The sequence below is a fragment of the Kogia breviceps genome, chromosome 8 (genome assembly GCF_026419965.1).
Source record: "Kogia breviceps isolate mKogBre1 chromosome 8, mKogBre1 haplotype 1, whole genome shotgun sequence".
NCBI lineage: Eukaryota > Metazoa > Chordata > Mammalia > Artiodactyla > Physeteridae > Kogia > Kogia breviceps.
In genome coordinates, this window is record NC_081317.1 from 40,339,502 (window position 1) to 40,364,390 (window position 24,889).

The 24,889-nt window shown below is 41.2% G+C and overlaps 1 protein-coding gene across 3 annotated transcripts; it reads left to right on the forward strand.

Moving 5' to 3' along the window:
• Window positions 1–1,510: 1,510 nt before the first annotated feature.
• Window positions 1,511–24,002, forward strand: QNG1 (Q-nucleotide N-glycosylase 1). 3 transcript variants are annotated; one of them, XM_067041262.1, is made up of 4 exons: window positions 1,511–2,403; window positions 2,973–3,196; window positions 9,342–9,537; window positions 14,386–15,201. In XM_067041262.1, exons 1-4 carry the CDS (start codon window positions 2,067–2,069, stop codon window positions 14,616–14,618), a joined length of 990 nt encoding a protein of 329 aa, XP_066897363.1. In that variant the 5' UTR covers window positions 1,511–2,066; the 3' UTR covers window positions 14,619–15,201. The 3 variants fall into 3 exon arrangements, with proteins under 3 accessions (XP_066897363.1, XP_058928296.1, XP_066897364.1); XM_059072313.2 differs by having other exon boundaries at window positions 1,526–2,403; window positions 2,937–3,196; window positions 14,386–15,202; XM_067041263.1 differs by lacking the exon at window positions 14,386–15,201 and adding an exon at window positions 23,190–24,002 and having other exon boundaries at window positions 1,806–2,403; window positions 2,937–3,196.
• Window positions 24,003–24,889: the final 887 nt, after the last annotated feature.

Sequence of the window (24,889 nt, forward strand, 5' to 3'; positions counted from 1 at the left end):
GTTATAAAGTAGAAACTAACACACCATTGTAAAGCAATTATACTCCAATAAAGATGTTAAAAAAAATAATTCTGCTGGGAAGGAAGAAAGAGGGAAAGGATGTTGAGCAGGTAAAGAACTCACTTTTTCTATTTCTAGCATCTTGCAAACATACTTAAAAAAAAAAAAAACTCCTCCTATACACGAAAAGTTTATGCTTTATCTTAACAATTTCCTTGAGAGAAGGAAGCATGTTTTACTTTTGTTTATACTACTCTTATGTCTCACTCAATAGCCTGAACATAGTAGAAATTTGATTTTTTTTTCTTTTGTCAACAAGCCTCAGTATAAGAAAATGGCCTAAATTATTTAACCCTTTGGATTCTTTCATAGATTGCTAAATTTTCTTGCTAATCAATCAACTTTTTTTCCTTTGGCCACATGGCTTGCGGTATGTTAGTTCCGGACCAGGGATTGAACCTGGGGCCCTGGCAGTGAAAGCACCAAGTCCTAACCACTGGACCGCCAGGAAACTCCCTACTAATCAACTTCTTTGACTCCCAAGACTTACAAATGCTGGGGTAGTCAACAGGTTGACATTTACTCAACAACCGTATTACTGTACTAGTGACTTTCTGGAAGAGCAAATCGTAGTGAAGCTCTTAAAGTTCCTTTTTCTTATCCAAATGAAGAAACTGCAGGCATGAAGGTGTTCTGCTTCTCTAAAGGCACAGTTGTCAGACTTAAAGTTCCAAATACTCTCCAAATTCAATAACTAGAGATGACTACTGATAATTATTTTTAATAGGTGATTTTCAAAGATGTGAACGTTTTATATGATCCATGGAGATTTAAGTCTCTGAAGGAGAAAAAAATACATGCCTCTATACCAAAATTTCATTACGAGGCAAACTTGGATCATCACTAAACTGACTCCTAAACCTCTCTCCTTATACTACAAGGTTTGTGTGCGTTTGTTTTGTTTTGCTTTTTTTAAGTTTGGGGCTGTAAGGTGATACTTGTATTTGATAATAATGTCTCTTCAGTTGATTAGAGCCACTGACATAGTCCCTTACTTAACCGGGATGGTTGGCACTGGTGAGCTTGGTTCGTGGAAAGTGCCTTTGACTTGGAGATGGAATCTCAGCCCAGTCCACTGCTGTGACCAGGAAGTAAGCACTGAACCACGCAGCTTCTCTTGCACAAATGGGGATTACGATTGCTGCTTTTGACACAGCCGTAGAATAAATGGGATTCGGTATCTAAGCACAAATCCAGGCACATAATATTAATTTAACGATTTAATACCCTTGTTTCCTCATCCACTTCTCCAAACATTCCAACTAACCCTAAACCTCCAAATGGGCCAGGATTCAGCAAAATACCTGCCTGGGACGTGGGGGTGGCGGGACCGCCAACCCGTGTCATAGTCTAGGGGTGGCTCGGCCCCCCACACCGAGACCCGCGGCCAGAAAGCTCCTCGCGTTCCAGGAACCCGGATGCAGGGCGTCGCCAAGGGTATCTTGCCCAGACTTCGCCCTCCGCGGAGAGGGGAGGGGCGGGAGCCGAGTGAGGGCAACGCAGTACACTGGTTGGAATCATCGCGACTCGGGCCGCCGTGCTACGGCGGCGGACGCAGGCCCACCTTACCGAGGGAGGGGGCAGCACGGGCAAGACGGCCGAGCTCCATGTCTCGGACTGGACAACTCCCAGCAAGGGCGCGTCGGACGCCTCGCGGCGGTTTCCAGACCTTCAGAAGCGGAAGCGTGTCCCGGGAGTGCGCCCCGGCGCGAGTGGGCGGGGCCGCCCTCCCGGAAGTGCCTGCGGCCTCGGGCCGGCGTGCGGCGCGGCGCAGCGCAGCGTTCTGCACAGTTCCCCAGTGATAACGGCGGCGGCTGTCGGGGCCGGGCCCCGTCTGTTTTGCTATCCTTTCTGAGAGAGCGGGAGCCTTTTAGGGCAGCGATCCCACGGTGAAAAGGGAGGGGGAGTCGTAGGGGACCCTGGCCCTTGCCCCAGCTAGAGAGGGAAGAGAGTTTGGCTGGCTTGCGGGCGAGAGCGTCCGTTCCCTTTCCACAGCGGAGGGGCGGATGGATGGGCTTCTGACTCCCAGGGAGTCCGCAGAATTCATTGCGGAGAACAGTCGAGATGTGTTCATTGACAGCGGAGGCGTGCGGAGGGTGGCCGAGCTTCTGTTGGCCAAGGCCGCGGGGCCTGAGCTGCGCGTGGTGGCCTGGAAGGCCCTTCACGAATTGAACCCCAAGGCGGCCGACGAGGCCGCCGTTAACTGGGTGTTCGTGACAGACACGCTCAACTTCTCCTTCTGGTCGGAGAGTGACGAGCACAAATGTCTGGTGGGGTACGGGGGGAAGACGTACAGTGGGTACTGGTCCCTGTGCGCCGCGGTCAACAGAGCCCTGGACGAAGGTTGGTGCCCCTTCTCCCGGTCAGACCCAGCAGCTTTGAGGTTTCAGTTTAGTGGGAGGGTCCCACAGAGCGGGTTGGGAGATGGAATAATGTGTTGATAAGGCGAAATTGAAGTTCTTCACTGCCGGTACCTCTGCTTAGAAGTATGAGAAGAGGCTGGCATGAAATCTTTATTCATTGGGAAATGATTCTAATATTTATCATTGTCACAGCTAAGTCAAAGTCAGTTTTCTAAAGAATGCCACTTTGATGGCATCTGAGGAACAAAGGGCAGAAATTATAACACATTTTACACAGTCAAAATACATCTGATGTAATATTACAGTTGTTAGAAGTGGATGAATAATACAGACAAGCAAATAGAGAATGAGGGATCTGCGTCTGTTTTTTACTCATCCACTTTTACTGCATTCCTGTAACTTATGCATTCCTTTAACAATTATGTGGTTTCATTTTAATTGTGTTGCAATAGCAAGGGCCTAATGAATATAAAAGTATGACATTGTTCCAGTGCCTCTTCTTTTCTCCCCAAGGGATACCAATAACTAGTGCTTCGTACTATGCCACAGTGACCCTGGATGAGGTTCGGCATATTCTCCGTTCTGACACAGACGTCCCCATGCCTTTGATAGAAGAGAGGCATCGGATTCTCAATGAAACCGGGAAAATTCTGCTTGAGAAATTTGAAGGCTCTTTTCTTAATTGTGTCCGAAAAAGTGATAAAAGTGCTCAGAAGTTATTGCACCTAGTAGTTGAAAGCTTTCCTTCTTATAGAGATGTGACTCAGTTTGAGGTGAGTTGCTTCTGTTGGCCATTTTATTATTATTTTTTTTATTTTTAAAAATACACTTACGTATTTTTTGGCTGCATTGGGTCTTCGTTGTGGTGCGCGGGCTTCTCATTGCAGTGGCTTCTCTTGTTGCGGAGCACGGGCTCTAGGCGCGTGGGCTTCAGTAGTTGTGGCACACGGGCTCAGTAGTTGTGGCTCACGGGCTCAAGAGCGCAGGCTCAGTAGTTGTGGCACACAGGCTTAGTTGTTCTGCGGCATGTGGGATCTTCCCGGACCAGGGCTCGAACCCGTGTCCCCTGCATTGGCAGGCAGATTCTTAACCACTGTGCCACTAGGGAAGCCCCTGTTGGCCATTTTAGAGTTCTTTAATTATCTTCTCATAGTTAACTCTTTTACTTCCAGAATTCCTTTTGAGAATAAAAATTTTAATTTTGCAATTTTTTTCCATGTGGAACAAAGGAACAATAACAAAATTATTAAGTAGTGTTTCAAAGATATTACTTTTCTTAATGTTTTCTAATCAGTGTATTCTCTTTATTCTTCTGTCCTTTAAAATGTTTCAAACCTGAATTAACACTAGACCTTAAACATGATGTTGTCACTTAGGTATGGTGAGGTCCTTTTAGTACTTCACAAAATTTACTTAATTGGATGAAAATCAGGATGTATACTAAATTCTCTCTAATAAAAAATATTTCTTGCAGAGTTCTAATGTATATATACTATGTGTTTTCTTTTTCATACACAGGGTACTTTAACTATTATTTGCTTTATGGTACAAAAAAATTTAAATAGGCATTCTTTTAAAATGGTGAACATTTTGTGTACTCTCCCAGTGTACACCTGGATTTTGCTTTTGTATAATTCTTTTAGAATTCGTTATCACTGTTTATTTTAACTGTGACGTAGAATTGAAAGCAACTTCAGGGGGATCATATAATGTAAATCTGTTGACTAAGTTAATGAATACTTTTGTCAACTTAAAATTTTGAAGCTACCCTTTTGTAATCACAATTCAGCAACTAAAATTACCAGTAATATTGTTCAAATCGTTCTTTATGATTTACAAGGTGTTTGCACAGACACTCTCATTTAATCCACAGAACAACTCTGTGGGGCCTAGGGACAAGGAACGTTACCGTCCTGTTTGCAGACCAAGAACCAAAGTCTGAAAAAAAGAAAGGTTAACTAGTGTATCTTAGGTCATTTAGTCAAGAAATAGCTAGCTTTTCAATTATGCTATAAAGTGAGAGATGCCTGATTATGTATGTTAAGATTCTTTTAATTGCAACTGACAGACACAAAACAAGAAAAAACTTAAGCAAAAAGAATTTGTGGATAGATACTGGAGATAAACATCCAGGATCAGGGACTCAATGCCATCAGGATTCAGTCTCTCTTCTTTGTTTCTCTTGACTCCATTTTTCCCTTACTGCAGACCAGCTTTCTCCATAAAGTAGAAAAGGTCCATGAATTTTGCATTTTATCGCTTCAGCCATCAGGGAGAGAGGGAGAAACTTCCTCTCTGTTTTAAAACTCCTGGGCGAGGACTGAATAGACAGGACCGAGGCAGTTCTTAGAAAAGAGGCCCTAGGCTACTGTTGAACTTTATTCTCTTCTGAGGAACCATTTTACTAATGCAGAGGGTACTTTGAGATTTATCTTTGTCTTCAAAGTATGCCATTTCAACCTTGTTTTTCAGGAAATTTGGATCAAGTTCCTTCGTCCATCATTCTGACCATTTATAAATATATTAAACAGTGTATAAAATAAATCAAACTGCCATTAATGAGGCTAGGATTCTGTGTATTCCAGAATTGACATGGTTGTTGTAGAAGAAGGGCTGAGATTAAATCTAACATGACTTCAGGATGGAATGAATTCAGGACACCATGTAGTTTATTTACTTTCAAGTTGTCCTGAATTTTGTCTTTGTGAAAGAAAGGAGTGATTTTTCTGGGATTATGATATTGATTTAGTAAGCATTTGTTGAATTTCTCTTTTATTTACAGCATAGTGCTTTCTTTTGGTTTGTTATGTATGCTGAAAAGTTCAGTTAAAAACTGTACCAGGATATAGTTTAATTTTAAGGCTGATACATTTTAAATGAAAATTAGTACCTGAACCATTTCCCATCAGTATTTGTTTCTAAAATACATTCTTACAGAAATATCCCCAAAATGAAACAAAAATCAAACCTAAACCTTTTAACACTTTCCTAAAAGAGTTTTTTCATGTATTATTTTTTCATGTATTTTTTCATAAGATTATCATTATTGTTACTCAAAAGCACTATATTTCTGAAAGCCATAAGATTCCTAACATAACATTGAGCATGTAATGGGTGCTCACTTAACCCTTTGATTAGTTCATTTACAGTTACCTTTGCATATTCATTTAGAAGATATATAAATAGTTAAAGCACTTTGCTCAATTAATTCCAAGTCTAAAGGAATTCTAATTAAGTTTGGGCATTGCTTCTGAATTCAGAAAGTGCTAAAATCAAATGTCTTTTAATCCATATTTTAAAATTTTCTAATTGCAAAAGTAAAACAAATTAATGCAGAATTTGGAAGGTACAGAGGAGCAGTCTTTATTCTGCCAAGAGGTAACCACTGTTCACAATTTGGTCTTTTTCTCTGTGTGTGTGAATGTGTATGCATATGAGCGGGGGAGAGTTATGCTATACGAACTGCTTTAAAATTTAATGTATTATGAGCATCTATATCAATAAAAATTCTTTTCACAGCACACTTTTTTTTCCATACTATTTTTAATGACTTCACAGTATTCCACCGTATGGATGTACATTACCATAATTATTTGCCCGAACTGTTTTACCACAATAATTGTGATACACAGTTTTAGTTTTTAAATTGAATTTTGTATCTTATTGTTTTCAGTTTTATATAATAATAAGCAATACTGACAGCAGTTCACACCCATAATATTTTCTTAGGATGGATTTCTAGTAATGGGATTGCTGAGTCAGAGCATGGCCAGGATTTTCAGACTTGTGATACATAAAAATGGTAACTCTTCTCTAGAAAGATGATCAGCCACAGCATATTGGAATGCCCTTTTCCCTGCTCCTTCGTAATATGGTCATGCTATTGGTTGCTGTATTTTTTAATCTTCAGCAAGTTACATAAAAATAGTTACAATTGTTTTTAATGTTTAGTTACTGAGATTATCGTTCATTTTTAGACATTATGAACAAATTAATGAAATTAGAAAATTTGTCGAAATGAGACAGTTTTAGATCAGTGATTTCCCAACCTGGCTGTGCCCCAGAATCAGTTAGGAAGCTTCAGAATTCAGATACATTTCTAAAGCACCATCCTCAAAGATTCTGATCTATGGGTAAAGGAACTATTTTTTTTAAGCTCTTCAAGTGATTCTGATTTAGACTATTCAGTAGCTATATAAAAGTCCTAATTAATAGATTGGCTTCCTTTACGCTGATGTACTGATAAATATACATGAAAAGCATGAGCTTTTCTGATATTTTAATTGATAACATTTTATGTTACTCTTAAGCATTTGTAATTTTTGACCCTTCTAATTTGTTCATAATAAGTTTGCTGCAGAAAATCAACTCATGGTTATAGAGTTTTACACTGGTAATTACTTTATAAAGGTACTATTTTGAAAATATTTTATTCATAAAGCAATATTATGGAACATATAGGGTAATTGTTATTTGGGGACTTACTGGTATTTTCGGTGATATCAGTTAATATTTTAGAGATGTAGAATTTTATTACTAAAATTATTTCATTACTAAAAACCATATCAGCTTGTTAAGAAAATGTTTTATAGGTGACTTGAGTTTATTTTTAGATTCCTTGCTTGAATTTGTTTTTGTTTTCATTTTAGGGTATTGTAATCTAATCTTTGTGATACTAGTTGGCTACCATGGAAACAGTGCTCATGATGTGACAATTTATGTTTTGTTAGATGCTAGCACTGATTTTGTTATATAAGTCTGGTTCCTAGATTTTTCCAGTTTGCTCTATGAATCTTTTTAAAAATAGGAGACCATAGCTTCTATCATAGTAAATATTATGATGTAATAATTTTGTTTGAAACAGTTTTATTTTGCAAATTAAGTTTTATGCCTTGCTGTTTAATAAAGTAGACTTGAATTAGAAACCTAGTTACCATAGGTTACCAGCGTATATAGAGGAACAGCTGCCAGGTTGTCATATTTTGATAGGTTTGAGAATATAGATTATTAGCAAATGATATAGGGATATTTCTTAGTGGTGATTTGTTTCCCCAGCACTCAGTGTAATTTACAGTCTTTACACTATGTCAAAAAATGAGTGTCGAGCTTCCCTGGTGGCATAGTGGTTGAGAGTCTGCCTGCCGACGCAGGGGATACGGGTTCGTGCCCCCGTCTAGGAAGATCCCACATGCCGCGGAGCGGCTGGGCCCGTGAGCCATGGCCACTGAGCCTGCGTGTCCGGAGCCTGTGCTCCGCAACGGGAGAGGCCACAACAGTGAGAGGCCCGCGTACCGCAAAAAAAAAAAAAGATTGTATGTGTTCGCCCTAGAAAACAAGATACCCGCTTTTTTAGTGGTGGCCTTAGAAAATTTAGTTTAAAAAAAAAAAAAGAAATGAAATTTAGCTTATTTAGTAAAAGTAAGTCTGGATTGATTGTAAGAGGTATACCTTAAGGTTAAACAATATTAGGTTGTTTCTCATTAGGACAGTGTAGCATTGGAGTTTTTTTTAGTAAATAAAGGAATCTATATTATCATCTTAAAGAATTTTTATATGAAGTTTTTCCTTGAAGAATTTAATTTCATTTTTTATTCACTTCTTTATGTCATTTACTTATTAAAACATTCTCCAAGGTGGTCAGAATATATTTTGGGAGCCAGTGATACTGATTATTCACATTTAGCAGACTAGCAGTTATAAAAGATGATTTGAGATTAGCATTCGTGTTAGGACTGGGAGTAGACTGTAATTATCTACGTTTTTCCATAGTGAAAGCCTTTGTAGTTTTATAGAGTTTAAATATATATATATATATATATATATATTTATTTATTTATTTATTTGGCTGCACTGGGGTCTTAGTTGCGGCATGTGGGATCTTTAGTTGCAGCATGTGGGATCTAGTTCCCTGACCAGGGATTGAACCCAGGCCCCCTGCATTGGGAGCGTGGAGTCTTAACCACTGGACCACCAGGGAAGTCCCTATAGAGAATTTTTGAGTTAAATTATGACCCATTATCTTATAATGCCTGGTTAAATTTGTTTCTTCCATGTATAAATATAATTGGTAACTAATTTTGTTATATGGACTTACATATTAACTTGGACCATTTCCAAAAAGGGTAGACTTGATAAATTATAGCTGTTGATCAGTTTTGTCTTTATCTTTGAAACATTTTGTCTGAAAGGAAACGTTAAAAAATGGATGTTGGGCTTCCCTGGTGGCGCAGTGGTTGAGAGTCCGCCTGCCGAGGCAGGGGACGCGGGTTCGTGACCCGGTCCGGGAAGATCCCACATGCCGCGGAGCGGCCGAGCCGTGAGCCATGGCCGCTGAGCCTGCGCGTCCGGAGCTGGTGCTCCGAGGCGGGAGGGGCCACGACAGTGAGAGGCCCGCGTACCGCAAAAAAATAAAATAAAAATAAAAATTGCTCAAAAATGGATGTTGTAATTCTCTTCAGAGGTGAATATAGGAATGATTATTTTCTTCTTTATACTCTTCCATATTTTATACAATTAATGTGAATTGTGTTGCAATCAGAAAAACATATATTTTTTAACTTAAGAAACTTTCTAAAGAAATGCTATCTAGCCCTTAACAATAGAAAGCAGGTGGATTATAGTGACACAGAAATATGTATATGAAGTAATGCCATTGAAAAAGAACACTAAACAGTGCCATGATTACATAAATTGTATTTTATGTGCTTTGAAAAATAATAGGAAGTAAATTTGGAGTGATAGAGATAAGTTAGTATTTATTAGACCCCTTCTTTTTTTCTGTAAAATGTCTATAAATTCTTACCAAAGAGTAAGATTATTCTACCCTTGAAAAATGTTTTCTATGTGTGCCTTTTTTTTAATAGCATGCATAATGCTTTCACATACCCAGGTAACATTTATATTCTCCTCATTCATCAGGGGAAAAGAATTTCTCTTTACAAACGGGCCCAAATCCTTGTGGCAGATACGTGGAGTGTATTAGAGGGAAAAGGAGACGGCTGCTTTAAGGACATCTCCAGAATCACCATGTTTGCTGACTATAGATTACCTCAGGTTCTTGTTTACCTGGGAGCCCTGAAATACTCTGATGAACTACTGGAGAAGCTTCTCAAAGGTTTGCCAGCTTAATTAAGACATTCTTTGTTATACTATGAATTGTTGGGTCTTTGTCTAGTTTCTTTCACAAAAGGTCTTCTTTCCTTAAAAAACAAAACAAAATACTATTTTTGTTAAAAGCACATGTAAAGAAGAATGCAGGGGCAATTAAATTACAAAGAAAATTGCTTTTTGTTGTTTACAGTGTGGAATATAGATATTGTTGGAAATCACACTATTTGGACATCATCATTTCAGATTCTTATAATAAAATGAAACCTAAATTTATGTCACATGAAGGTGTGCAACACTAAGACAGTTCAGGTTTGTATTTAAAGAGTGTTAAGCTAAAGAGCACACTACACTGTGAAATGAAAGGTGGACTGAGAGATAGGTAATATGTACTGGATTTTGCATTAGGAGGCTCCAAGGTCTGTCACTGGCTTATCTTGCACAAGTCACTAACTTTCCTATGCTTTTATTTACCGTTATTGGGTTTGATTATTGATTCTCAAGAGTGGGAGCTTTATTATAATAGTGAGTATAGATAATTGTGTTTGTATGAAAAGTAGCTTTTTATTTTTTATTTTATTTTATTTTTTATTTATTTATTTTTTTTGTGGTACGCGGGCCTCTCACTGTTGTGGCCTCTCCCATTGCGGAGCGCAGGCTCCGGACGCACAGGCTCAGCGGCCATGGCTCACGCGCCCAGCCGCTCTGCGGCATGTGGGATCTTCCCGGACCTGGGCACGAACCCGTGTCCCCTGCATCAGCAGGCGGATTCTCAACCACTGTGCCACCAGGGAAGCCCCGAAAAGTAGCTTTTTAAACATTTCTTTGTATAAGGAAAATAATTATATTGTACAATTTTTATGTTAATTTCTCTTTTAGGTACAGTATTTTCAGCTACTTTTTTCTTTATTTTTAAAAGAAGTAGTTTTTATGATTGAATAATTTTCTCTTGTGAAATAGATTTCAATCACCCAAAATAAGAATAGCACAGGATATAAAAGTACCATTATTCCTATGATTGCTTCTACCAGGTTTTTATGCAGCCTTGGGCAATCTATTTTGCCCATTTCCTCATTTGAAAAATAACAAGCTATTTTATGTCGTAATGCTCATGTCTGGGGTCATTAATTGTTGGATACCTTTAAAAGGGACAACGTTTAGCAGTCAGGGCTTCTACATACAGCCATATTCAGCTGATTTTTTCCTTGGCCAACGTATAGAATGTTCATTCCTATCTCTAAACACACTCTTGCTTGGTTTCCCTCACCCAAATTTTCTTTTTTTCAATTCAAATCCTACACATCCACAAAGGCTTAGTTCAAATGTTACCTCTTCCACTTAGCTTTTCCTAACTCTCCATGCTTTGTCCATCTCCTTCTCCTGAGTTTTTAGAGCACCCAGTTGTCTCTGCTACTGTGAGAAAAACTGGTGAGAAGGGCTCACCCAGCATAGTTGTACAGAGTTGTCTGAATTTTCTTCTACCATCCATTTCACCTCCAGAGGCTCTTTTCCAGATGTCCAGCTGCAGCTGTTACTGCCTCTTATTACATCCAGCTTCAAACTATCCTTCGCTAGTTTGTAATAGGGGGACAAATTCCCTTGCCTCTTAGTTTATTTAAGCAAAGTTGGAATTTTTTTTCTCAAAAAAGTACTTTACTAGCAAACTAGAGAAATATTGATAGAACCTATAAATATAAAGGAGCACGCATAAGTCTAGGACACTGATTTAAAAATTTTAAAAATATTTATTTAGTTGGCTGTGCCGGGTCTCAGTTGCGGCATGTGGGCTCTTTTAGTTGCAGCATGCGAGCTCTTAGTTGCAGCATGCGGAATCTAGTTCCCTGACCAGGGATTGAACCCCGGGCTGCCTGAATTGGGAGCATGGAGTCTTAACCACTGGACCACCAGGGAAGTCCCTAAAAATTATCTTAAGTGAAATCTAGAACCAGGTGGCTTGATTAGATGAGGTAGAAACTTCCTTAACTGATCTCCAGTGATACTTTTTCCAAACTTGAGGATATGCTACAGGTATAATTCTTCTCTTCTTTTCTGGGCAGGGCAGCCCTTGGAAGGCCTACTTAGATTTCTGTTCATTTACCTGCCTAGATTTCTGTTCATTTTATCTTTAGCCCATCTCTTCGCCAAAGGCATATTTTTTAGCTAGCTATAAAGACTGACAATGCAGTTTGGCTAAATTAGATTCTTCATTGTGATTCTAAGGCTGACTTTTAGGCCTAATATGTTGGCCAAGTTACCTTCCCTGACTCTAATCTATGTCATTCCTCTCAAATGGTTTCATTCTTTTTCTGTTTCAAAGTCCATGTCCTATTGCATACTATAAGTTGCTGTATTAGTTACTTTGTTAGTTTCCTTATGGCTGACATAATAAATTATCACAAACTTGATGGCTTAAAACAACAGAAATATATTTTCTCATGTCTCTGGAGGCTAGAAGTCTGAAATCAAGGTGTTTGCAGGGCCATGCTTGCTCCCTCTGAAGGGTGTTGAGAAGAATCCTTCTTTGCCTCTTCCTAGCTTCTGGTGGCTGCCAGCAGTCCTTGGCATTCCTTAGCTTTGTAGCTGCATCACTCCAACCATGGCTTTCTTCCCTGTGTGTCTCCTCTGTCTCTTCGTACCCTCTCCTTTTTTTTTATAAGGACAGCAGTCATGGCATTGAAGGCCCATCCTAACACAGTTATGACCTCATCTTAACTTGATTACATCTGTAGAGGCTCTATATGAGTAAGGCCAAATCCACAGGTACCAGGAGTTAGGACTTGAAGGTATTTTGGGGGGGAGGGGTGGGGGGAACACAGTTCAACTCTACAGTTATTTGTTACTGTGTAACAAATTATGCTCATATTTAATGACTTAAAGTAACAAACATCTCACAGTTTCTATGGATCAGGAATTTGGGTGCTGCTTAACTGAGTGCATCTGGCTCAAGGTTGCAGTCAAGCTGTTAGCTGGGGCAGTGGTCTTATCTAATAGCTCCACTTGGGTGGTAGTATCTACGTCCAAATTCACTGTCATGGTTGATTTGGCAAATGTGGCAAGTTGATAGTCAAGTTTGAAGGAATCGAATAGCAAGAGAACTGAAGAATGGATTTGTATGCTGGCACCTGGGGCAAAGTAAGGAAATGGAGGGACACAGCCAGTGTCTGTTCTTCCACCTGCCCCAGGGATCAGAGAGAGATGGATGGAGGGGACACTATTTAAGATCCTAGGTGACAGAGTGGGACTCAATGGGGCTAGGGTATTTTCCCTAGGTCTCAGTGGATTGCAGGGCCTCTCAGGTACTGTGAAGCTCTGTGCAAGGGTACAGATTGGTGGCCAGAGGCCAAATTTTAGCTTGCAGATGTGTTTTGTTTGAGTTGAACAGTGTTTTAAGCAATTTAAAATTAGTTATCAGCACTTGACAAGTAGGAGATTTCACATGAAAATCAACTTTCTAGCTTCTCTTGTAAGAGTAGAGAAATATAGGAACATTGGATTTACCTTTACACAGGGTAGCACATGCTCTCTAGCTCACCACACTTTGCATCTGGCAGCTGCATCCACTTACTCTATTTGGCTTATCTTTATAGGCAGTTGAGTTGATGAGCCCAACTCTAGTCTCCCTGGCAAAGCACTGCCAGTGCCCACCCTGCAGGATCAATATACCCTGGAGATGGGGATGGAATAGACTGCAGGTCCTATAGGAGCTCGTGGCTCCATATTCAGGCAGAGCTGGCTAAAGGATCCTGAATCCAGGATGTGAGGGCAATCTGGCTGCGACATCTGTCACCCCATTGATGGCCAGGGTTGATTCGGCTGATCTGGCTGGCTAGGCGGGTGTCCCCTTCCTCCCTCACTGCTCCATGTGAGTCCCTCCCAAAGCTGCACGCTCATTGGAAGAGGACAACCTTCCCTGATAGAGGAGGACTGTTCTTCGGTCAAGGGTATACGAGTAGCTGCGCTCCCCTGCTAGAACTTCCAAACAAGCTCTCAAGGATCCTAAATCCGAAGAACGATGATGGTTTTCCTTGCTCAAGCTAAGAACTTTGATTTCCTAGGTTTTCCTTGATTTACCTGGCATGTCCCCAAGACAGTGTTAAGTGGGGAAGGGAGGTACTGTTTATTTGGCCCCCGAGGAGTCCTCCAGATTTTGCAATAATGTTTTTATTTTTCCTGACATTAAACCCAAATTTTAAATCCTCTCTAAAAGTAATTTAATAATCTTGCTGTCATATTTTAAAATGTATGGTTAGGGACTTCCCTGGTGGTGCAGTGGTTAAGAATCCGCCTGCCAATGCAGGGGACACGGGTTCGAGCCCTGGTCCGGGAAGATCCCACATGCCGCGGAGCAACTAAGCCCGTGTTCCACAACTACTGAGCCTGCACTCTAGAGCCCACGAGCTACAACTACTGAGCCTGCGTGCCTAGAGCCTGTGCTCCGCAACAAAGAGAAGCCACCGCAACAAAGAGTAGCCCCTGCTCGCTGCAACTGGAGAAAGCCTGCACACAGCAACAAAGACCCAGCATAGCCAAAAAAAAAAAAAAAAAAATGTATGGTTACCCCATACTCATTTAGCAAATTTTTATTGGGGAGCTAGTATATGCAAGGTGCTCGGTTAGGTCCTAGGAATATTGAGACAACTAAGCCAGACATGGTCCTTGTCCTTGTGGAACTTAACTTGCAATTTTGAATTAATGCCTGAGTTTAGAAATGGTTTAAATTACCAAAAATAAATCTGAGATTTACAATTTTAAACTCAGTACTATTTAAATACTGTTTTGTCCTATAGTAAAGTTTTGAGTAGATTTCATTTCATTGACTATTAGTGCTTCTTGCTCTGTCTTTTTTCCCTTACAGGAGAAGTGCTTTCGTATGGGAATAGGCAAGAGGTGGAAATCAGAGGGTGTTCACTTTGGTGTGTTGAGCTGATCCGGGATTGTCTTCTGGAGCTTACTGAAAAAAAGGGTGAAAAAACTAGTGGAGAGATCAATTCCATTCTTCTGGATTATTTCTTATGGGACTATGCCCGTGATCACAGGGAAGATATGAAAGGAATTCCATTTCATCGCACACGTTGCATCTATTATTGACCCACAGTGTAAACTGATCCTAAGAAAACTTGCATTTTTATATCACATAATTATTTGTATAATTTTGCTTTGTTATTAGAGAAGGTGGTAGAGGTTACAGCAACAAGAAAATTAATTACCCAGGCTCTCTTAAAATATTTTTCCTGACATATCAGTCTGTATTGCCAACTTTTTCCTTTTTTTGCTTGTTTCATTTTGACTATATTTTCCTTTTCTATGGATACGTGACAGAAATAGTAAAGGAAATTTAATGCTTTCTTTAAATCTCATTTCTTAAAATTAATCATGCCTTATAATGTGATTGATCTTTGGTAATAATATTTCATCCATTCAATTGGTATCTTTTTTCAAGGTGTCGTAAAATGTTCTATATACTTTAATCATTTGATGTAAGAGAGAGAGAAGGTAGGGTCTTTGCTGTAAGAATGCTGCTGCTCTTGTAGAAATCAATCTTGACAGATTTTTAAAAACTTCTTATTGATAAACATAATGACTTTCAATTTAGGATATCTGTCCAGTTTTTTTTCTTCTTCAGAGTAACTACATTAGAATTTATTGAATAAAGATTTTTTAAACTTCTCTTAAATCTGGAATGAATTATTTCATTAAAATAGAATTTACCACACATACTTTTAAAAGGTTTACAATGAATGTGACTATTTACTTTATGTTGCAGGACTCTCATTACCTACCAAGCAAGCACTCGTCTCCCACCTTCATCCCCACCTCCCTTCTAACATAATCTTGATTTTTGTTACCTACCTTGTCACCTCACTGTGACTTTGTGTATCAGAAAAAGCCGTCCTTTCTCCAAGCACTTCACTGCCATCTGCTGGAAACTTGTCTTAATAGCTTTACAAATGACAATGAGTGGGAATGTGAGTGGGGCCCCCTGGAGTCCTGAACTGCACAACTTGCCCCACCAGAAGTAGTGGTCCTGTATCTGTCTCTCCCCTGTGTGACTAAGGGGAAGGTGATCTTGTCCCCATTTCTGGAGATAGACCCGAGTTAATATGAATGGTGTATTATTCATGATAATCCTATTCTCTGCCTGTGATTGTTCTAGTAATACATATATAATCTAGTTCTGGCCAGTGACACTGGAGGGCAAGTCTGCAGGGAGGCTTATGCGAAAATATTTCTTCACTTTTTTTTTTTTTTTTTTTTGTGTGTGGTACATGGGCCTCTCACTGCTGTGGCCTCTCCTGTTGCGGAGCACAGGCTCCAGACGCGCAGACTCAGCGGCCATGGCTCACGGGCCCAGCCGCTCCGCGGCATGTGGGGTCTTCCCGGACCGGGGCACGAACCCGCGTCCCCTGCATCGGCAGGCGGATTCTCAACCACTGCGCCACCAGGGAAGCCCTATTTCTTCACTTTTAATAAAGGGCCATGGGAGAAGATCCCTCTTCTTCCTCTGAGCAATGTTCTGCCTTAAATGTTATACCTGAAGCTGTAGTAACGATTGTGTGGAGCCAGAGCCCTCCTGAACCTTCCCTGCCTGAGTCCAACCTAGCTATGGCCTTCATTCCTGAGATAACAAACTCAGCACCTTATTATTGCCATAATTTTGAATTAGTTTTCTGTAGAAAGTATTATAGTTAATTGTTTCCAATTTAACCCGCTCTTACAAGGCTCCAGGAAGCGCAAGCAGAACAGTTGCTTAGACCTCAGGACTGGCCCAGCTCCTCCTCCTGTCACCGTTCTTGCTCCTCTCCCTGTCCTGCCCACCCCTGTACCCTTTCCCCTGCTTCCTGTCTTTTCCCTCTTCTCCCTCCTCCCCACCTCTCCCTCTCCTCCCCTCTCCTTCCCCTTCCAGGCTCAGCCAGCTCTGGGCTTCCTGCTTTCCCCATTTACTTCTCCATCACGTAAAAGACAGGGATGGCAGTTTAGGGCTGTATGGTGCTCCTTGATGTCCAAGACGCAGCTGTCTTTTCTCTTGTTACACTGAGCATAGCCTGGACTCGTGATCCAAGATGTCTGTGTTCTAATCTAGGCAGCAGGATTGAAGAAGCTATGAAGTTGAAGAGTGCAAGGGTTGACAGGAAGGCTCTAGCAGTTACCACGTGCAGTTTTGCTTTCATTTCACTGACTAGAACTTAGTCACATGACCACAACTTACTGCCAGGGAGGCCAGGGAACTATTCTCTATTCCAGGCATTGGGTACCAGCTAAACTAAGGAGTGTGGATGGATATTAAGAAACAGCAAGTTTTCATCACCATGCATGGATTTTATAGTTTTCATACCTGATACAGACTAAGAATTTAAATAACAATTTACCTAATGGTTTTAACAGCCAATGATGCTCACTTTCCAGGTCTGTTGTTTCATTAAGGATTGTAAAACAGTAATATTCTAATTCTAATATTCTTGGTTGTGTGAGCCTTGCACAGAGATAGCTTCTCTCTTGATGGATTTCAGAATAGACTGAAGAGCATAATGAACTTGGAGCCAGCTACTGAAGTTCCAGAAGATGAGAATGTAGAAATAGTATCTAGAAAGGTTTTTGGTTATGTTGATTTGTTGTGCATGCTAATCTCAAAGACAATGTAAGTGCGTACAACTCCTGGAGCCCCTCCCCGCCCTCCCCATCACAGCCCTCGATTCAGGGAAGCCCTTTGTTTACTGTCGTTAAACCAGTTCCCTAGCAGAGATCAAACATTAGTTCTGATTCCTTGGTGACTGTTTCCTTTAATAGCTTTTGCTTTGTAACAAGCTCAAAAAACATTTTTAAAAAACATATTTCATTGATTTCTTTAGGATTATCTGGTGGTTTAGCTGTGGTACCATGTCGATGTCCTCCAGCCAAAGTAAACAGGTTGGGTTAATTACTTGTTGCAGCATGGGATGTCTCAGTAAGAGGATACCTTGGGACAGGGTCTAAGGAAGCAAGGTTCTCACTAAATTGGATGTCATCAGCCAAAGGCAGTTCTACCTTTGGCTGTCTCAAATCTTATCTATAAGGAGGGCAGGCTGAAGCAAGGAAAAACAGAAATTGGTAAAGAAGCAGCAGTCACTAATTTCAGCCAAGATAGTAGGATGTTTCGTTCTGTGTGTGTGGCACAGTAGCCTAGGCAAAATTATCAAGTGGCCTTCTTTTGTCTCACTTTATCAAGGTGTCTGAATAACCTTGTCTGAGATTATGTTCAACAGGAGAATACCATGGCACAGCTGTGAGTGCCAGGGCAGCTTTTGTCAGGGGCTGCTTTTGTTCCTTTCTCAACCTTTAACTTCTCCCTCATTAGCACTAAAGAAATTAATAGATTTCATTCAATCCAGTCCAGAAATCAATTAATGAACTCCTTCACTGTTCCTCTTCCCTGAAGCTGAATGGATAATGGTTTAATAATCCAGTTGAGGAGGTACAGGTTTAATGAGCCACAGTAGGTGACTTGAGGCAACTACACCTTCCTTTACCTTGTAGCTCTATGACGTCTCTCTCTGTGTGCTTAGATCACTTTTTTTTCTTTTTCTTTTTTTTTTTTTGAGGGCCCCTCACTGCTGTGGCCTCTCCTGTTGCGGAGCACAGGCTCCAGACGCGCAGACTCAGCGGCCATGGCTCACGGGCCCAGCCGCTCCGCGGCATGTGGGATCTTCCCAGACCGGGGCACGAACCTGTGTCCCCTGCATCGGCAGGTGGACTCTCAACCACTGAGCCACCAGGGAAGCCCTTTTCTTCTTTTTTTACTTTGGTTTTTTATTCTCAGCCCTTTGGTGGATGTTATTGCCAAAGACAATACCTGAACAAGTAAGGAAATTGACCTTATTCAGTTAATTGCAATATGAAGAGCACCCCAGATGTGAAGATCAGGGTTTCTTGGCAGGGTGGTGTTGCCCTAGTCTTTTATAGGGAGGAGTAGAGAGGTTACAGGTGGGGGAATTCATGGGTGGGTTTGTTTTGCAATCAGGAGGCATCTCAGTTCACTGAAGAGGAAATTTTTATCTTTGTGTCTAGCTAGTTTGAGGCAGACAGATAGTTCTTTTTTTGTTGTTTTGTTTTTTTGACCGATAGTTCTAATCTCAGCTAATCATTCATGAGACAAAGAATGAGGAATTGGAGAGTCTGTGGCTGGCCTCCTCAGCAGGTTTGGGTGAAAGGGGAAAGATCCGTGTATGGTCTTGTCAGTTACAAGTCAAGCAGGGAGACGTGAGAGTCGACAGTTAGTCTTATCTAAGTCACATGGAGAAGGGTCGTTCTTTTGGGTAAACCGTTTCCCAGAACATAAAAAGGGTGGGGGATTTCAGAAAACAAAAGGTTAAAAGGTTGAGGGGATTTCTTTTTTTCTTTTTAAAAATATTTATTTAGTCATTTGGCCGCATTGGGTCTTAGTTGCAGCATGCGTGATCTTCATTGTGGCACATGGGATCTTTCGTTGTGGCATGCAGTCTCTTTAGTTGTGGCTTGCAGGCTCCAGAGTGTGCAGGCTCAGTAGTTGCAGCACCTGGGCTCTGTAGTTGTGGCATGCGGACTAAGTAGTTGTGGCATGCGGGCTCAGTAGTTGTGGCATGCAGGCTCCTAAGTGAGGGCTCAGTAGCTGCGGTGTGCAGGCCTAGTTGCCTTGTGGCATGTGTGATCCTAGTTCCCTGACCAGGGATCTAACCTGCGTCCCCTGCATTGAAAGGTAGATTCCCAACCACTGGACCACCAGGAAAGTCCCTGGAGGGATTTCTTTTCTTCTAATTTTAAAAATTAATTAATTAATTTTATTTTTGGCTGCATTGGCTCTTCATTGCTGTCCGTGGGCTTTCTCTCGTTGTGGCGAGCGGGGGTTACTCTTTGTAGCGGTGTGCGGGCTTCTCATTGCAGTGGCTTCTCTTGTTGTGGAGCAGGGCTCTAGGCACACAAGCTTCAGTAGTTGTGGCTTGCGGGCTCTGGAGCACAGGCTCAGTAGTTGTGGCACACAGGCTTAGTTGCTCTGCAGCATGTGGGATCTTCCTGGACCAGGGCCTGAACCTGTGTCCTCTGCATTGTCAGGAAGATTCTTAACCACCGCATCACCAGGGAAGCCCGTCTGGAGGGATTTCTTAATGTCACTGTTTTCTGAAAGTACAGAGCTCAGGTAAAATTCACCGTTGTCACCATCAACCCTTTCTTTTGCGTGTGCATTTGTTGGGAAAAAGATAAGCTGCCATGGCCTAGGCAACATTTTTACTTGCTCTCAAACCATGGGAGGTAATGATCCTCAAAGTAAGGAAGTCCAGAATTGTGAGTTCTCCATAGTATAAAGTATCCAGAGTTAAGATCCAAGAGTCTAGGCTGCCCTAAGGCAGTTTAGGGCTGTATGCTCATAAGGGGAATCACTGTATGCTCATTCCCTTGGTTCTGTCATCAGCTTTTGAACAAATCAGTTAAAATCTCTATGCCTATTTAATTTACATATGCAAGAGGATAATCTGAGTCTGATTTTCTAGTTCTGGTTCCAGTTTTCTTTTTGTATCATTTTGTAAAATATATGCATGTCTCATTTACAGGCTGTGGTAGGATGATATCATGGTGGTTAATTTTGTGTCAGCTTGACTAGTCCAAGGTGCCCAGTTATTTGGTCAAACACTAGTCTAGATGTTGCTGTGAAGATATTCTCCAGGTGTGATTAACATTTACAATCAATAGACTTGAGTAAGACCTTAAGAGCAAAGACTGAGCTTTCCAGAAGAAGGAACAGCTCTGCCTCAAGGCTAAAACGTAGAAACCCTGCCTGAGTTTCCCACTTGCTGCCCTGCCCTGAAGATTTTAGACTCAAGACTGTGACATCAACTCATCTGAATTTCCAATTTGCTAGCCTGCCCTACAGATATCAGACTTGACAGCTCCCACAATCACATGAGCCAATTCCTTAAAATAAATCTCTTTATCTCTTGATAGATGAATGGATGGGTGAAGGGATAGTTAGACATATATAGATTATATGTCTATAGTTAGATCTATATCTGTATCTATCTCTCTATATATATTCTATTGGCTCTGTTTCTCTGGAGAACCCTAATACAGGTATGAATAAATAAAATGGCAAAATAATTTTTGTCTAACTCAGGGATATCGAATATAAAATAAGAAATTAATAAATGTATAATGGGACTAAGTAATTTTTAAGATTCCTTTCAGGTATAAAATTTGCTGACTAGGGCTTCCCTGGTGGTGCAGTGGTTAAGAATCCGCCTGCCAACTCAGGGGACATGGGTTCGATCCCTGGTCCGGGAAGATCCCACGTGCCGCGGAGCAACTAAGCCCGTGCACCACAACTACTGAGCCTGTGCTCTAGAGTCTGTGTGCCCCAACTACTGAGCCCCTGCACCACAGCTACTGAAGCCTGCATGCCTAGAGCCCATGCTCTGCAACAAGAGAAGCCACCACAATGAGAAGCCTACTCGCCGCAACTAGAGAAAGCCCACGTGCAGCAATGAAGACCCAATGCAGCCAAAAATAAATTTAAAAATTAAATCTTTAAAAGAGAAAGAAAAAATCAAGCATGGTTCCTGTACTAACTGTATTTTAGGATAACCTGATAGTGGAATAGCTCTTCTTTATAGAACAATTCTAGGTAATAAATGCAAAAAGGAATATTAGAATTAGAACATTACCATTTTGGAATCCCTAATGAAATAATACATCTGTAAAATAATATCAACGGTTGTTAAAACCATTAGGTAAAATGCTGATGGGTAAATTTTAAAGGGATGGATTAGGCTGAAAGCACCTGAACTCACTAATAATCTTAACATTACCAGAAGTGAGATACTCAGACATCATGTACCTCCTGGTGTGTTGCAATAGGGAAGTACACAGACCTGTATTCTTGCCAGAAAAATTGAGCCTGAATCTAATCAAGAATCTAGACCTACAAGTTTATAGGAAATGTAGGAAAAAAGAGGAACAAGTTAAATGGCAACACGAAGATGCCATTGCCAAATATAGAATGTGAGATGTTCTAAAGGACAAATAGCACAGTTTCTTTAACAAATAAGTGATTTAAAAAAATGGTGAGCATTGGTGAGGATGTGGAGAAATTGGATCCCTTGTATACTGTTGGTGGGATTGTAAAATGGTGAAGCTGCTATGGAAAACAGTACAGCAGTTCCTCAAAAAATTAAAGATAGGATTACCACACAATCCAGCAATTCCATTCTGGGTATATACCCAAAAGAACTGAAAGTAGGATCTTGAAGAGATAGTTATACACCTTTGTACTTAGCAGCATTATTTTCTTTTTTTTTCGGCGGTACGTGGGCCTCTCACTGTTGTGGCCTCTCCCGTTACAGAGCACAGGCTCCGGACGCGCAGGCTCAGCAGCCATGGCTCACGGGCCCAGCCGCTCCGTGGCCTGTGGGATCTTCCCGGACCGGGGCACGAACCCATGTACCCTGCATTGGCAGGCGGATTCTCAACCACTGCGCCACCAGGGAAGCCCAGCAGCATTATTTTCAATAGCCAAAAGTTGTAAGCAACTCAAGTGTCCAACAAGAGATGAATGGATAAACAAAATATTACATGCATACAATGGAATATTAGCCTTAAGAAGGAAAGAAATTCTGACACATGCTACTGAGACAAGAGACATATGGGCCCTCAGGGCAAACGGTTTGAGTTTGTTCCTTGTGGACTGATACTCTGAGATGCGAATAACAGGACATCTGAGAGAGGAGGCTCAGCCCTGCCCAGATAGAAGATAAGAGACCTCATTCTTGAAGTCAGGAGACCTTCCCGACTACACATGTGAAGAAAGGCTCCTTGGAGGTCAAAAGGGGAGTCATGCCAAGTGACCAAACCTACACATAGGCCTCGTTGGTAGAATCCATCTTGGCTAAGAGATGCGTGCGCACACATGGGAAAATCCTGAGATACACCAAATATGGACTCTGAATCAGACAAATCAAAATGATTGGTCAAAGGAAACATGGAAGAAATGCCCCATATAAGTGATTTAAACTGCCACGAGGGCGCGACTCTCTCTCTGAGCCCGCCTGTGTCTCTATCCACACATACTGTACTTTTTTTCTCTTAATAAATACTTGTTTCACTACTTTTTGTCTTTGTGGGATTTCTTCTTCTGCAAAGACGTAGGGCCAGGGCCTTGTCACTGACCACTGGTCTAGTGGCTAGGATTCAGTGCTCTCACTGCCACGACCTGACCTCAGTCACTGGCTGGGAACCGATATCTCACTTCAAGCCGCTGCAGGCCAAGACCACCCAAGATCACTACAACATGGGTGAAGCTTGAGGATATTATGCTAACAGAATAAGTCAGTCACAAAAGGACAAATACCATATGAATCCACTTATATGAGGTACTTAGGGTAGTCAAATTCATAGAGACAGAAATTAGAATGGTGGTTTCCAGGGGGTAAAGGGGTGAATGGGGAATTGTTGTTTACTGGGTATAGAGTTTCAGTTTTGCAAAACAGAAAGTTCTGGAGATTCATTGAACAACAGTGTGAATGGACTTAACAGTACTCAACTGCATATCTTAAAATGGTCAAGATGGTAAATTTTATGTTATGTGTATTTTACCACAGTTTTTTTTTTTGTTGTTGTTGGTACACGGACCTCTCACTGTTGTGGCCTGTCTCATTGCAGAGCACAGGCTCCGGACGCGCAGGCTCAGCGGCCATGGCTCACGGGCCCAGCCACTCCGCGGCATGTGGGATCTTCCCAGACCGGGGCACGAACCTGCATCCCATGCATCGGCAGGCAGACTCTCAGCCACTGCGCCACCAGGGAAGCCCTACCACAGTTTTTAAAAAGGTGGAGGTAACTGTTACTAAAAGAGAATTAAGGGACCTGTCAACCAAATGCTACATGTGAACCATGTTTGAATCCTGATTTGAGTAAATACAGGGAGAGAGAAAGACCGAGAGGGGAACAGACAGAGAGAGAGAGAGAAAGACGTACATTATGTAGAAAGCTAGCTGAGCTCAGTCTTTGAGGAGGCAGTGTTGACTTTGTCATCTGACACATATAGGCTTCAGTCTTGCCTCTGCCACTTACCAACCATGTAGCCTTGAGCAAATTACTTGCTGTCTGTTTTTTAGTTTTTTATTTCCATAAATATTTGTTGCATCTCTGCGACGAGCTTAGTATTTACTATGTATTAAACGCTGCTCAACAATGGGACCATGAAAATAAATAATATATGGTCTCTGCTGATGCTGGAGAATAAAATGTGAAGCAAGAAATAGCAGGGATGAGTCTAGAAAGGTAGGCAAAAAGTAGATTAAGGAAGGCCTTTGTATACCATGTCAAGAAGACTGGACTTTATCATGAGAGCCATTTTATCTTTTTCATAAAAGAGCCATGCCGTTTATACATTTTTAAATTTGTCCTCTATGTTTATAAAAATGTATACATTTAAAAAATTTAACTGCAATTCAATAAAAAAAGTCTCAATGGAACTTTCTTCTGGAAAATGTCAAACTGATTCAAAAGTTCTTCTGGAAGAGAAATGCTAAGAATAGTCAAGAAAGTTACAATAGTGAGGAAGGGCTTGCCCTATCAGCAACATATACAGCAAAATGTGCAAATATAGTCTGTCTCACTGAATGCTTGCCCGTATTACATTATGAAAAGATGTTGCCAACTTTACAGGTGAAAATGGTTTATCATTTTAATTTTTAAAAATATTTATTTATTTATTTATTTCATTTATTTTTTGGCTACGTCAGGTCTTAGTTGCAGTATGCAGGATCTTTGTTGAGGCGTGCGGGATCTTTCATTGTGGTGCAGGCTCTTCATTGTGGCATGCAGGTTTCTCTCTAGTTGTGGTGTACGACCTTCTCTCTAGTTGTGGCTCGTGGGTTTCTCTCTAGTTGTGGCATGCAAGTTTTCTCTCTCTAGTTGTGGCACGCAGGCTCCAGGACACATGGGCTCTGTAGTTGTGCTGCGTGGGTTCCAGAGTGCGTGGGCTCTGTAGTTTGCAGCTTGTGGGCTCTCTAGTTGAGGCGCATGAGCTCAGTAGTTGTGGCAAGTGGGCTTAGTTGCCCCGCAGCATGTGGGATCTTAGTTCCCCGACCAGGGATCGAATGTGCATCCCCTGCATTGGAAGGCGGATTGTTTACCACTGGACCACCAGGGAAGTCCCTATCATTTTAATTTACATTGTTTTGGTTTATTAGTGAAGTAAAACATCACTGACATATAAGCCAGACTTCAGCTTTCTTCTGATCCTCTGCCTTCTAGGTTCACGTGATTTTGTCCAGCACCAGACTTGACTTAGGGGCTGGCAGATCTTTAAGTTGCTACAAACAATCCTCTGTCACAAATACCTTGGTTAGCAATGT

Bases quoted from the DNA above. Each gene is read 5' to 3' on its own strand.
- QNG1 (XM_059072313.2), top strand. From the start codon at position 2,067: ATGGATGGGCTTCTGACTCCCAGGGAGTCCGCAGAATTCATTGCGGAG. The intron at 2,404-2,936 runs GTTGGTGCCCCT...TTTCTCCCCAAG, and splicing joins CAACAGAGCCCTGGACGAAG to GGATACCAATAACTAGTGCT. The intron at 3,197-9,341 runs GTGAGTTGCTTC...CTCATTCATCAG, and splicing joins GAGATGTGACTCAGTTTGAG to GGGAAAAGAATTTCTCTTTA.